Here is a 14,619-nt window from a genome sequence, read left to right as displayed (position 1 = left end):
AGGGGCAGGTTTGGGTGCCACTGATGCCTTTTGGGACTACCTAAAAAGAGAGGCCAGGCAAAATTAGGGGGAATAAAAAGCAGTTATGTTTATTGAAGGGCCTTCAGATACATTTCAGGCAGATGAAATGTATCTGGTGGCTACTCTCCCAGCCCTGCCCCCAGGGGCTACACCCAAAAATGGATGGCAGGTCGCAGGGCTTTCATACTTTTGTAAGTTTGGCCCATTTGCAGATTGGGGGTTAATCTTCCAATTACAGGTCTAGGTAATGAAGTAATTTACCCCAGGTTTGCTCCCCCCAACTCACTTTTGTTTACATTTCTTAGGGGCTGAAAGAGTAAGAGGTCCTTGATTCCTAGGCTTGGAGAGGAATTGTTTTGTCTGACCAAAATGACACTCTATATGGAGTTTATACACTAAAGAATTGCAGGATTACAAATATATGAAAAATAAAAAAAGCTAAAAGCCGAAGGCATCATTACAATGCAAAAAAGATATTAAGCCATTAGAGAGGGTCAACAAAGATGGTGAAAGACCCTGAGAGGAAGCTGAACGAGGAGCAGCTGAGGTCCCGGAGTTTGTTCAGCCTGAAGGAGATTGAAGGGAGTCCTCATTGCAGTTACAACTTCCTCCTGAGGGGAAGAGGAGGAGCAGACAGTGATCTTGTCTCTGTCACCCAGTGACAGGACCTCAGGGATGGGCCTGAAGTTGTGTCAGTGGAGGTTTAGGCTGGGTATTAGCAAAAGATTCTTCACCCAGAGGGTGGCTGGGCACTGGAACAAGCTCTCCATGGAAGTGATCACAGCACCAAGCCTGACAAGAGATCAAGAAGTGTTTGGACAGTGCTCTTAGGCATATGGTGTGATTCTTAGGGATGATGTTGTACAGGGCCAGGAAAGGGACCTGATGATCCTTTAGGGTCTCTTCCAACTCAGTATATTCTGTGATTCTGTGAAATTTTAATTCGCTTATCTCAGGATGAGTTTTCCTGATGAGTATAACTTCAGGAGTTGGTTAGATACTGGAACTTGGTTGATGGTGATACTGCAGGCACTAGCAGACAACATTTCAGTATCAGTCTATCCTTGAGCAATCATACTGTTATTCTGCTTTCATTTGTAAACTGCTGTTCAAAGTCAACCGAGTGTATATGGTGTTTTTAGCAAGGAGAAGCAACTTGCATATCTGTAATAAAAATTCAGAAGCAGGTACTTGAGTCGGGGTTTAAACATCCAGAGAAGTTCATTATGCTTTGCAGCTGGATTTGACAGTTAACCAATCACTTGCTAGAGACCTTTTTATTTACTAACTTTAAGTTTAATATAGCACTTACCTTTATATATAGCATCTCCTCATTTACCTGAAGATAGTATATCTACTCCATACTTGTTTTTAGAGCTACTGAAATCTCATAAAGCAAAGTTAACAACAAAATAAAACCAGGCAAAACTAAAAGCTTCTAGCAGTGCTCCTTGAAATAGCAAATGCAATAATTACACTTGTGAAGACCAATGGTGCTATAACAAGTTTATTTTTTACTTAATACAAGGCAATTAGAGTGCCTTTTAATATTTCACATAACAGATATTAGCAAATACAAATATATATACTTTTTTTTTTTGCTTTTAATGAAAATGTCCATTTAAGGATTTAACTTAGAAATTTCAGTTGTGAAATCTCTCTAGATTTTTGCAAAGTTAACAGATATTCCAGTGCAAAAATAGATCCCATTACAGATAGCATAAAGTGCTTGGAACGAAGGACAAACTGTAATTCAGGAGGGAAAGATAAGCACAACAGTGGTTGTTTAACCATGGGGAAAATACAACAACTCCTTACTGAAATACAAATGTACTACAAAGAGGGATGCAACATGTCAATAGTACTGAAGTTTAAAATAAGTTAACACCTCAGTGTAGTTTCATTATCAAAAGTGGTTCACATAATGTGTCTGACTCTAGAGTGATTTTTCCTCAACACGTACTTGAGTAAGTAAAACTTTGTGGCTGTCTGAACATATTCCATGACCAATCTTCATGCCAGTGTTGCATTATGCTGTCTGTTCAGTACAAACAATGCAGATCAGAGCTGTCAAGTAGTTTGGTTAATATCCACATTTACTGCAATATTTTGTTCACAGATAGCAGACCCTGTAAGCATGACAGTCATGGGGCAATAGAAATCAAGAATCTTTTTGGTGGGCTAAGGAAAGTGTATTACCATGTGACTGTTGTTTCCTGATACATGAATAATTTAAATGAACAGTTACCAAGAGCAAACCACAGCCCTTTCAGGACCAAATCTGAATCCTCCTAGAATTTGTTCTAGCTCTACATGCACTAGTTTGGTGCAGTGCAAAACGTTAGCCCTTCACTTCAGTGACATAATGCTGATTTGTAATAGCGACTTTTAGCAGTGGCAAGCCTCCAGGACATGCTACTTGTTTAACTGATACCGAATACTTGCAGTCTGTTTTGGAGTAGTCATGGTTGTAGCTCTGCTGTTTCTGCACCTGAAAGTCTGGTGTATTCATCACTCTGCAACTCATCCCCATAGAGTGACGATGTCATAAAGGTAATAACAAAGTATGTTTTAAGTGAGGTATACCAATCCCCTTTATACTCCTTTTCTCAATCCCCTTAGCAATGAATTATACAGATAAAAAAAATTAATAAAGTTATGAAAAAGGCACTTCAGCAGAGCCTGTACTAAGCTCTTACTTTACCTGAAGGCAGGACACAGAGGGACAAGAAACTTGGTTTAACTGTGTTTTAAAAATGATGAGTTGGTCAGTGTTACCAAGTATACTTGGAAATATGCAATTAATCTTCTTCAGGCTCATGCCAGCCTTTTTAGTATTTGCTGGGCTGCTACGGTCATTCACACAAGAAAATGGTCCATGATTGATTCATGGAGTAGCATCAAAACTAGTGCAGAACCTCTGTGGGTAGTTAAGGCAGAGGCATGGCATACAGGAACAGCTCAGGAACTGCAGTTGTGTTCAAACCACATTACTGAACCAAATTTCAAATGTGAAAGCAACAGATGGGGCACTAAAAGCATACTCTCCCATGACCATTGTACAATGTGAACAAGGCTGTTGTTCTTACTATATAATTTCCCCTCTAACATTAGTCTGGCTTTGTAAAACTTGAAAAAATTGACTGATGACCGTAGCACTATTATCTTGAACTCTCTTGTTTTTCAGAGGGATTTTTTACTGAAACAGTTGTTTGTCACATGTATAATAAGGGTCTATACTCCAGTTAGGGATCACCTAATGACTGAAACTACACTGCACAACAGAAGCAGAAACTTACACATTAATGTTATACCAGTTTCCAAACAGGTAAATTTTAGGTGAAGTTGTTTGTAGATAGCAGCTGATTGCTAGAATCTGGAACATGGTCAGATCATGAATGCAGCTATCCACCACATGGATATGAAGAGAGCATAGCATTACAGGCATAATGTAAAGAAATATTGTGGCTACAAAGATCAACTGAAAGCATTTCCAATCCCTAATTATGCTACCTACCTATTTAAAGTCATAAATAATACTGTTAAAAAAAAAAAATCTACATCTTGTTTCTAGTTTTATCTGGCAAAGCCAGAAACAGCAACATGCTTGTGCTAAGCAGTAATTCCAGATGCTGGGTACCTTTCTGGTGCAAAGCAGGGATTAAAGAGCAGATATTACAAATCCGAGTGACAGCTCATGATTTAGAATTTGCTCTTGGCATTAGCAGCTTGTACAACTACTGAGTTTGCTGCTGTGGTCCAAACCCTATGTCTGCTTCTCACCCACTTCTTTCTACTAGACGGTCATGCAGCTGCAACAGTACCTCAGAGGAGCAGGAAAGTACTTAACTGCACAGCCATCTAGTCAGAGAATGTTGTTGATTGTGATGCTGGTGGGACAATCATGCATTTGGAGGATTCACAGTTCTGCGTATCACCACTTGCTGATGAAGCTATGTGGCTATGATGGCCTCTTGTCATCCCACCTGCACACTACTGCTTTGTGGCCTCAGCTTTGTCGCCACTGACCTACATCAGCCTAGAGAAAGCCAGCTTGTCAGGTAAGTTTTTACAACCTAGGGCTACAACACTGGTGGTGACTTTTCTTGCCATGGACTGTTTTTGGTGCATTCATTGCCAGCAATGGATATAGCACCAGCACATTCCCACTCCTGACATGAATGTTCTAAAGACTAAAACATGCATATCTGTAAATAACCACTGGCCATGATTTCTCAATGAATTATTTTAGCAACCCTAATAAAAACATACTGTACAGAACAAGTTACAGTATAGTTGAAAGCCCACAGCATCTTGTGGGTGCTTTACCACAGCTTCAGAGTTATACTGTAATGAGCTAAGTTCAAGTCTTTCACTGGAGAACAGTACAAGACGACTCCATGAGGCACTGCCCCTGTAAAGGAATTGTTTTCATTGCATTGAATTGCATTGCATTGAATGGTTATCAGTAGAGTGTCCAGTTGCTTTTCCTCTAGCTTCTTTGGGAGTATCCTATCCCAGGAAAAGGAAGTTCGCATTCTGCTCATCATCTCTTTGACAAAATTGGCTCACACACAACTTTCTTTTACCTTCTCATCTTGCAGGAAGGAGTTAAGGATTGCAATGTCTACCACAGTCTGGTTTTTGTGCAATGACAGGTCCTTAGTATGGTCATCATCACTTTGGTCCTTAGCAAAATTTACAAAAACCTACAAGAAAAAAGGCCATGTCAAACACCACCATAGTATTTAATGAATTAATGGCATTTTAAGCACTGGATATCCTGAAATAGTCCTGAGATCCAGTACTCTGTTTAAATGCCCTTATAAGATAGGTCAATTAAATTGGAAGATGTACTCCTACCAAAAGAAGCTTTTGGCATCCAGGCTACTAAAAACTTACTTGGTCAAGTGTGGTCTGAGAAACGGAGTAGTCTTCTATGTGGAGTCTCTTCTTGTTATGGGAGAGAATACTGAATATTTTGGCCAGGGAGGATGGTGAAGAGGGAAGTTGGTACTGCAGCATATTCCGATGTTTTTCCTTTAGGACACTTCCAGGGAAGGCATGCCCAAAGAACTCCTCAACAGGCTTTAAGTCTGGGTTTGCCCCTGCAATTCTCACTACTATGGTGTAACCATCTCCAAACCTGCAAACAAAAATGTCAGTACAAGAGTTAAGTACTTCTGAAATACAAGTGATGCTAAAAATCCAGCAGCATTTCCTATAGTCAGAATAGCAATGGGAATAGCATGAGGAACTAAGCCTAACTGTATCTCCCTAAAAGTGCAAACTCTGTGGTGTAAGCAAAAAAAAAAAAAAAAAAAAATAGACACCTACCTGTTTTTTAGGTGCTGGACACTGCCCAGACACCTGAATCGCCCATTAACCATTATTGCCATTCGAGTGCACAGGGCTTCACATTCTTCCATGCTGCAGGCAGAAATAACTTCATTAGTACTGCAAACAGCATTGAAGGGCAGAGCAGAAAGGCTTTAGCATCCATCCCGGGCAGATCTAAAACCCAAAGTATGGCACAAGTGGGCTGCTACTTACCTGTGAGATGTAAGCACCACTGATCTCCCCTCCTTGATTACACTCAGAGCACAGTTCCACAAGAAGCGACGTGCTTTGGGATCCATCCCTGTTGTTGGTTCATCCTGCAAAAGGCGTACAAAAAACAGATTATGCTGCTACATTCTAATGAAAAATACCTCACCTTTGAAATCACCTGTCCATTCCTGATTATGGAAACATTGAAAATAAGCAAGTTTGATTTGTTTTCTAAAATTACAAAGTCATTTGTGCACCACATTTTTAATTAGTCTTCATTTCAATATGTTTTTCTATTTTTCAAGAAAAATATTGATGAGCAAAGGTTGCGGACTCACCAGGAACACCACAGGTGGCCCTCCAATGAGAGCAATGGCTGTGGAAAGCTTGCGTCTGTTCCCTCCACTGTAATTTCCAGCGTATTTTTCTCCATATTTCACAAGGCCCAGTTTCCGAATTGCCCACTCACCAACCTATGACAGACAGCACAACACCAATAAGCATAGCAACGTCTGCACAAAGACATTTTTCTTACAAGCTTTGGTTTCAAAAGCAGCTTTCAGAAGGGCCATTCATCTGAGGATCTAATGGCACGGATATGGGTTTTGAAACACCCTGTGCACCTCTGGATCAGGATATATGTAACCCTGTCCCCCAGGAGGCCTAAAAAAATCAAATGGCTGCAGCTGATCAGCTGGTGGACATGAATTCAACGTCAGCTGAGCCACATTAACCAACAGTCTTGTGCTCTTAGCAGCACCAGCTTCAGTGAGCTTTCCTATTACTGTGGGCTTACAGTAGGGATATGGACACTACTGACCCACAGCCCTCACACCGTGGTGCATCTTAGCCCTTTGGATAGATGGAATTTCGTTCGTTGTTTAGAAGTGTCCCTAATGGTGCCAACTGGCAGGCATTATTGCCCTGCAGTGTGTTATGGGGAAGAGATTCAGCTACTACTCTAATCACACCCAGAACTGAGTCCCTTTTTATATGGAGCTGGTGAGAACATCACATGGCAGCAATCTTAGAAGGAGATTTCAGTTTCCACCCATCACATCTACCCTCACAGAGGATTCAAGCTACTTGGACATAGCCTAGATATCATTTACCTAGAACACTCAGGTGTCATACAGTAAATACTCAATTCCACGAAACAGAACTGAGAAGGGTGCTGCTGTCATCAACTGCCTAAAGACTGTTACTGTAACCTCACATCTGAATGCTGAAATAGCAGCACTTTAATGCTGTAGAGTGTTTGTTTCTGGGGACTTTAAAGAATTAACACTTGACAGTGAGTGAACTTTTGCGTGACCTGCAGCTCCACAGCCCTTAAATTCTTAAAGGAAGAAAGTTGTTCAGTAGAGAAGAGCATTCACTATGAGAACACAGGACCCAAATTATCTGTCCTTCCATTTAGTACATTTTTCCAGGCAACACCAGAAAAACAGGAGACCTCTTGGGTTTCCCTGAAGGAAAGGGGGACCGATTTCACCATTTCATATCTTCTAAACAGCTTCACATCATGGCATTACATGAGTTGCAGGGAGGGTGCATGCAAGCAAGAACTTGCAAGTTGGTCACTGGGGTGGGTCCTGTGGTGTTTCATTTACCTTGCAGACTTCTTTCTCTGGAACACCTCTCAGAAGTGCAAAGAACTCCAAGTGCTCTCGCCCTGTCAGCAATTCATTAACAGCATCAAACTGTGGGCAGTAGCCCATGTTCTGATGGACTTCTTGGATGTTGGACAAGATACTGTAAAAGAAAAAAGCCTTTGTTAGGATTTCATGAGCATATTTTAGATGTTAAAACAGTGTGAAACAGTGTTTTTGGAATTACTGAACTAACAAAAATACAGGATCATAGAAGTCCATTTTGATCAAGTTACTTTTTATCTCTCTCCCTTTTCCCCTCCTTTTTATTAAAAAATTATATTTAAACTTGGAAGAGCTGTTACAGAAATGACTACCAGACTAAATCAACTTTCCTAAGCCACTGATGTACTTTACCAGATTCAAACAAGGGCTGAAACAGATGCCAGGAGTTGTAAACAGGAAAAGTGGAAGAGAATTTTGATGTTTTGAGAGTTTTGAAAAAAAGCTGTTAAAACTAGAGGAGAAAGCAGAGAAAATATGCAGTCTTTCACCTGTTTCCTTTGAGGAAAGCTTCTCCTCCAGTCACATCTGTATCACCAGTTAGCATCTTAAAAGTGGATGACTTGCCAGCACCATTTACTCCCAGGAGTCCAAAGCACTGGGGATATAAATGAGCACAGTGTATTTGAGAACAAGATCCAACTGCATCATTTTCAGCACCGGTAAGATGGGAAGAAGCAAACTTGACCCTCAGGACAGCTAGAGGGACTCTTTAAGTCCATTTTTAGGAAAAAAAAAAAACAAAAAAAAAAAAAAACAAAAAAAAAAAACTTCTGGGCTTTTATTTAGGCTGGGAAGATGAACCAGCTGTGATGTCACCTTGATACACTGTCACTGCAGTTCATCTGTGCTAAACCTTGCATACTGGAGTTTGGCTTCTGGACCCAGACACTGAGAGTTAAGTATCTTCTTCAAAGGCAGAGACACACAGAACCAGAAACTGCTTCAGCTTCTACTTTCCTTTGGTGCAATTTGAACATTTATCTGGTTTTGATCTTACTCTACCCTGTCTTGTGGCTCCTAAATACTGCAGTAATAGCAAAACAATGCATTTAACAAATAAGCTTACCTCTCCAGGGGGGATTCCAACACAGATCCTATCAACTGCTGGCTTTCTCTTCATTCTGTAAATCTGAAATTATAAGAAAAAAGAATGAGAAGGGTGCTATCAAAGAATTCTAATCAGAGCTGTACATCTGCAATACTCCCAACTCGATCCAGTTTTGATCCCACTAAATTCCTCTGATAAGGCACAGTGAACTGCATAGTTTTGTGTCAACGAGTACAAATTCAGAAGTTCTGTCACCTTGGTTAGCTCCTTGATTTCCAAAATGTCACTCTGTCCTCCTCCACTTATTATCCTCTGCCTCTCTCTGGTTACATCCTCATCTTCATCATTCACAGGAGGCAGCTTGGCATAGACAGGCCTGAAGAAAGCAACATGATAAAGCCTTAGCAGAAAATGACATGCCCTATAGGTAATATTTTCCCCATTTCATAGGTGACACCAATGAAAATTTCACCTGTCTGTAGCAGCGCAGTAGAGAGGACAACCTACCTGGGTTTGATAAAGAATCTGTACTGGATGAGCACTGTGATGAGAAAAAACACCACACCTTCTACTGCCATGGCAAAGAGGTTCCTTCCCACCAGGTCCCATGACAGAGGGGATACAAAATGATTCTCTCCTGCCAAAATGAGATTAAAAGCACAATCACTTTTCCAGAGCAAGGGGAGCAGGCTAGCGTTTCTTCCAGCAGAGCTCACCAAGTTGGGCACTGGGACAATGGTGATCAGCCAGTTGCAGGAGGGAAGGGTTAGACTACAAAAGGGGTCAGCTGTGGCTGCATGCACATTTTTTACTGTAGCAAAGTTGGGACTCAGGCCCAGAGAATTCAGTCTGCCAAAGAGATAGCCCACCTTTCCAAAAGGGTAGTGAAGCACAGAAAGACTATGACTCAGATCTGACATCTGCATGCCAGAAAAAAAAACATCCAGCTTTCCAGAACCTCAGCCACTCCTTACACTAGGCCTAATGACATCCATACAATTGTCTTTATGGATTTTTATTTAATGCTCTTAACTCAAAACACTTTGGATCTATCTACCAGTTTCTCTTAACAAGAGTGGAAGGCTATGACTTGCCATGTTTGACCAGGTCTGTGCTGCAAATTGTGCACTTTGAGTCCCTGAAAAGTTAGAGGAGCTTGTCTGGAACAGACTCGAGATTTCTCTCTTCCTTTCAGGCCATTGTCTGTGTGAAACACAATTTCACTTACCAAATCTCTCCAGAGCATCAGCCATAGCCTGGTTTTTCACCATGTCAATGAGTCCCCGGCCCAGGCAGAAGTGGGGGAAGATAAGGAAGACAGACTTCAGGATGTCATTGATGTCCTTCAGCTTCTGTTAAGAAAAAATTCAAGTGCCAGTGAGCCAGATGAGCAAAAAGCAACCACCACCTCCCATATTGTCACTAACCCCACCTTCCCTTTCCCAACACTGCAACTCCACAAAAATCCAAGGATTAGAAATCCCGTGATGCAACAAGATACGTTCTCCCAAGAGCCAGGGCCATGGCTACTCTGGACAGTCAGTGTTGCTGTGTTGTTCACAATGCTATTAACACAAGCAAACTGCAATAACAGGTTTTTCCAAACACTCACAGTCTAAAAGGCAGTGTCTGCAAACAATTATATGCAAGAAGGACACTGGCTGAGGACACAGGGAAGTTTAACTTGAACAGACTGGTTATGTCAGTGGCTGTAGGGAGTTCCCCCTATCCCGTATTGAAAGCTCTAATACTTGTCCTTTGTTGTCTTCCAGCTGGGCTTAGTCCGTGGATTGAACTGATAGCACTCTGAGTTCCTGTTCTGCCAGGTACTCATCTCTGAGCATGTACTCATTTTTACTGAGCTAGAACAGGCTTTGTAAAAAAAGGAACCATCATCAAGGACTGTGCCCTTATGCCCACAGGAAGAGGTATAATCAACAACTCCCATGGTGTCTCTTGAGGCTTCTCCCACAAGGAACACTTCACATCACTGTGGGTCAAACAGTGCTTGCTAAGACATCTTGTGTTGTCTACAAGCATGAGAGGAACTTGTACCTTCCCCAGGAGGCATCTGGTGTTCAAAAACTGAAGTGCATAAGCTCACCAACATAGCTAGAGCGGTATCTACAATATGAGGCAAAAATTTAGGACAACTAAATGGTTGGGTGATTAAATGGCCTTCGTAGATGGAAAATGCCCTTCATTAAGAACATACAAGAAATTCTATTTGAATGTAAGGAAATTCTGCTTTTTTTTACCCTAAGAATGACTGAAAAGTGGAAAAAGTCATCCAGAGAGACTGTGGAGTCTCTCTCTGGAAATGTTAAATCCTAATGGCCCTGAGCAACCTGTTCTTAGCGGTTTGACCTTGCCCCCCCCCTCCCCCCACTACGAAAAACCAGGCCAAGCAAACCCAATACACTGCTGTAGCTGATCCTGCTCCAAGGTTGGACTAGACAATCTCAGGAGCTCCTTCCCCACCTTAACAGCTCTGTGAACCTTTCTACAGGGGGCTTTAACGCATTTCCACCAGAACCTGTATTTAAACTGCTGCTGAAGCTAATGTGTACAGGGCCTAGCTTTTCTGGAGATCTGGCTACTAAAGGCACCATGGAACCAACATGGAACAAGACTGTAGCAGCACAAGACAGTGAGGAGCCTCTGGAAAAACATACATTGTTGGTGAAGAGCTCCAGGACAAAGGTGGCCACACTCCCATTGATACCAATGAAGAGATTCACACTGGTCAGCACAACATAGGCCGTGCTAGGGATTTTGAACACAAAGGAGGCCGGATACATGAGAGGGGTGATGGACCACCTGGCAAGAGAAAAGGTAGCAACATCAGGTAAGAATCGTCCAAGTCTAAGAGCCTTCCCAGTCATCTTCTGATAAGAAATCCCTTACCCATAGAGAAACAGAAGGAGAGCCAGCACAGGCAAGTTGGAGGAGGATACATAGGATTTCTGTTGGAAGCAGATGAAGATGATGACAACTAGTGTGGCCGGAACAATGTAGTTGCACTGGAAGTTGAAAAACATGACTTTAGATTTCTTTCCAGATGACATAAAAAAAAAGGAGAGATGTTTTTCTGCTCTAATCAATAGTTTTCAAAATGTTTCAGTGTTCCCAAAGCTGTTTTCAATGGGAGACTCTTGTCAAAAGTGTCATATGTGTGAACCCGTAATAGAGTACACATGAATTCACATTTCTTGGTCCCTCTAGAAGTAGTCAGACTCTCAGGTTTCAGACACCGCAGGTTGAGAAAACTTGCTTTGGACAGAGCAGAACAAGGGGCTACACAAGCAAACATTTTTGGGCAAGTATTTTAGAGTGACATAATAAATGCTAATGATTGAGCTTATGGTTGTCCTTCCATCCTCTGTTGTATTCCTCGACCCACTGAGATGAAGCACTACCCCATGAGAGTAAACATAAAAGTCATAGTCACATTTGTTATTCACTGAAATAGTGTGGTGCCCACTGGAACAAACTGCACTGTGCACTTCAAGACACCCTGGAAAAACAGAACAGAGGATAGTTTAGCCCAGGCTAAGTCCTTACCATATCCCACACAAAGTTGGCCAGCCAGTAGATCACAGGCTTCACACCACTGATGAACTGCAAGTGTTTAGCCTTGCTGACACGTTCCTGAATAAGGAAAACCACAAAGCTGGCAGGAACAAAGGACATGGCAAAAATCACACAGATGGACACAAGGACATCCACAGAGGTGGTCATCCTGGATAAAAAAAGGAAGAAAGCAAATTGTTTGTATGCTGGTACTGGCTCCTTTGAGAAGGAATGAGGCAGCTCATGAAGGGCAAGGCAGAAACTATTTCTTCTTCTGCTGTCATTATTCTGTCCTTATACTCAGAACCCTGAGTAAAGAATTACCCTGCAAGATTCTCTTAACTGCACAGCTCTTCTCCAGCCATATAGCAAAGGGAACATACACAGTCTGTTGGCATCTCAAGCACAGCATCACAACCTGCAGACTGGTTAATAACTTCAGCACAATAGACTGCTTTCCTTATTACCACCATTTTGTTTCCCACATAATACATTTCCTGGGGTTGTTGGGGTTTGTCCATTTTTTGATGTTGTTTCAAAGCTGAGAAGTATCTGCCCATTATCTGCCACTGTTTTGTGGCTAGAAGGATATACATGCACACAGATTTTAAGTTCTGACTCTGATCGTAGTGGGATTGGAGTAGTCAATGCCTCATTGAACTTAACCCTGTGCATTACTGTGTGCCCCCCAGCTTGAGACAGTGGGCAAAACTCAACAGGACCTGTTAGTGGTTCCTAATGAAATGCTGGGGACAAAAGAATCACCATATTTATGGTGAGACACCTTTCTGAAGGTGGCTAAAAGGGATTTTCTAGAGTTGCAGAAGGTCTGATTCCTGAAAAGGACTTGTTCTTAAGAACTTCAGCTTCCAGAGACTCCTGGACAGAAGAAGTTTGTACAGCAGTGCTGTTCAACAGCAAGTTCTCAGCAGAACAAATTGCCCAGACCAGAGAAAATAAGGCCTGCGTATTAAGAACCTAAATGGCAGAGGCCACTGAGTGGGTCCAAAACCAGTGGGTCCAAAACCTCCCAAGTTGCCTGTTTCCAGTCATCAGCAATGAGTCCAAACCCATCCATATTCATGTCACAACTTACAGAGCTACTTCAGAGAGCTGCTGCTTGGTGAGGTTTAGTGGGTGATTGAAGGCACTGATCCCATAAACACTGGGATTTTCACCCTGCTGGAGGTTGGCCCGAAGGATGGCATTGTTGATCACATTCAGGAAGGATGCAATGGCATGCCAGCCCTTGTTGTTAAACCACACCTACAAGACACCGCATGAGCATCAGAAAGGCACCAGGTACATCAGCTACCCAAAAGCTTCCTAAGCCCTTCCTAGGCAGAACATCGCTTCCTCTGTTGAGAGCATATTTCTTTCCACATCATTCCAGCTAGCTTGCTGAGGGGCAGAACACAACAGTTTAATCAATAAACACAAGAGGCTGCTGGAAGCTATCACCGATCCAGCACTGAACTCTTTTTGGCATTTAGGACTAGACTCCACAGGAGAAACAAATTTTAAGGAAGCCCACATAAAACTACAAGCTACATTTATTCCACTAGCAAATACAGAGAACTCTGGTCTACAAAGTTTTCCAAGACAAACTGCTGTGACTCCAAGTCACCAGAGCTTCAAATAGCAGACACAGAAATGAGGATTGATTAATTTACCTTCACATTGTTCTTTGTATCCAGGCCTTTCATGAAACTTGATAAACTGTTGAGAAATCGATCCCCAGAACTCCCCTGCAAACAGCAAAGAGACAGTTACTTCCCCTCTAAGAATACCTTTATTTATGCCCTGGGGTCTAACAGAGACTACACAATGTTTTTCACAGCTCTGACAGCTTTCTGCCAACTCAACAGCCTCTACCCACCAAACTGGAGGTGATAAGAAGGCTGAGTAACTGTGGTTTTCCTTCACCTTTTCCCTTTCTGTAGTCTCACCGGTAAGAAGGATCAGTCTTATACCTGTTTTTTTCCAGCTAAACATATTAACCAAAGTTGCACGCAACCTTCAGAGACATTGCAGCCTGCAGGCTGACAGTCTCAGAGAAAAACAGTGGCCCAAATTCTCTTCTGAGCCAGGGCAGACTCAGCACAGGAAGGTTCAACTGAGGTTTTGAAGATGGCAGCAACCACTTCTTAATTCCACAAGACAGCCCACCCTGTCCTGCCACAAAACATTCAGATGTCTGCAATCCCCACTGGCTTGCAACTGGTGCTGGGCAGAACCCACATCAGCAACATGGGCTAGATAAACTTTAGCTGAGCATGTCTTCAAGCCTTCTGCTACTCCCAGACAACAGCCTGGGAGATCTCAGCTCAGAGGTAGTGGGGTGAAGTCAGTGGACACAGCTAACATACACATGCTCCTCATTTTATGGCTTCCAAGTCATCTCCCAAGTAACAAGACTCAGTATTTAGTGCTTCCTGGGCTTATGGGGGAAAACTGCTCACCTGTGCCAGCTCCAAAATTTTCTTCACCTGTTTAATGGCATCAGTGACTTCATGACTTGGAGGAAGCACGAGAGAACTGCTGGCTCCCAAAGAAAAGCCACCATACCTGAAAGTTCAGATAGAAAGTGATGCTAAGACATGATCATTCACTGACCTCCACAAAATGCTACTCCTTATTCCTCTCCATGTCCATGTCTATGTCTCCTCTTCCTGCAGTACACCCAAGGCTAGCACTTTCCACTCTTACGTGAAGGGAAGACTTTTATTCTCCTACATGGTTGCTTAGCCATGAAGTCTTCTACTCTTT

At 42.3% G+C, this 14,619-nt stretch overlaps 1 protein-coding gene across 3 annotated transcripts in view; it reads right to left on the bottom strand.

Annotated features, from left to right (window-relative positions):
- Positions 1–91: 91 nt before the first annotated feature.
- ABCA1 (ATP binding cassette subfamily A member 1) overlaps positions 92–14,619 on the bottom strand; it is a 95,462-nt gene continuing 80,934 nt past the window's right edge. For 2 of the 3 annotated variants that reach the window (XM_053968734.1, XM_053968735.1), the window contains exons 34-50: positions 14,313–14,418; positions 13,524–13,598; positions 12,947–13,116; positions 11,842–12,019; positions 11,185–11,300; positions 10,953–11,097; positions 9,506–9,629; positions 8,785–8,914; positions 8,533–8,653; positions 8,296–8,358; positions 7,718–7,824; positions 7,185–7,326; positions 5,910–6,044; positions 5,575–5,678; positions 5,359–5,451; positions 4,924–5,167; positions 1,513–4,730 (exon numbers count right to left, since the gene is read on the bottom strand). In XM_053968734.1, coding sequence (XP_053824709.1) covers positions 4,590–4,730; positions 4,924–5,167; positions 5,359–5,451; positions 5,575–5,678; positions 5,910–6,044; positions 7,185–7,326; positions 7,718–7,824; positions 8,296–8,358; positions 8,533–8,653; positions 8,785–8,914; positions 9,506–9,629; positions 10,953–11,097; positions 11,185–11,300; positions 11,842–12,019; positions 12,947–13,116; positions 13,524–13,598; positions 14,313–14,418 — 2,194 coding nt within the window. In that variant the 3' untranslated portion in view covers positions 1,513–4,589. Of the gene's footprint in view, positions 1,186–1,512; positions 4,731–4,923; positions 5,168–5,358; positions 5,452–5,574; positions 5,679–5,909; positions 6,045–7,184; positions 7,327–7,717; positions 7,825–8,295; positions 8,359–8,532; positions 8,654–8,784; positions 8,915–9,505; positions 9,630–10,952; positions 11,098–11,184; positions 11,301–11,841; positions 12,020–12,946; positions 13,117–13,523; positions 13,599–14,312; positions 14,419–14,619 lie in introns of those variants that run through there. The other variant, XM_053968733.1, reaches the window with a different exon arrangement.

This window comes from Vidua chalybeata, chromosome Z (genome assembly GCF_026979565.1).
Source record: "Vidua chalybeata isolate OUT-0048 chromosome Z, bVidCha1 merged haplotype, whole genome shotgun sequence".
NCBI lineage: Eukaryota > Metazoa > Chordata > Aves > Passeriformes > Viduidae > Vidua > Vidua chalybeata.
This window is presented reverse-complemented; position numbering and strand designations above follow the sequence as displayed.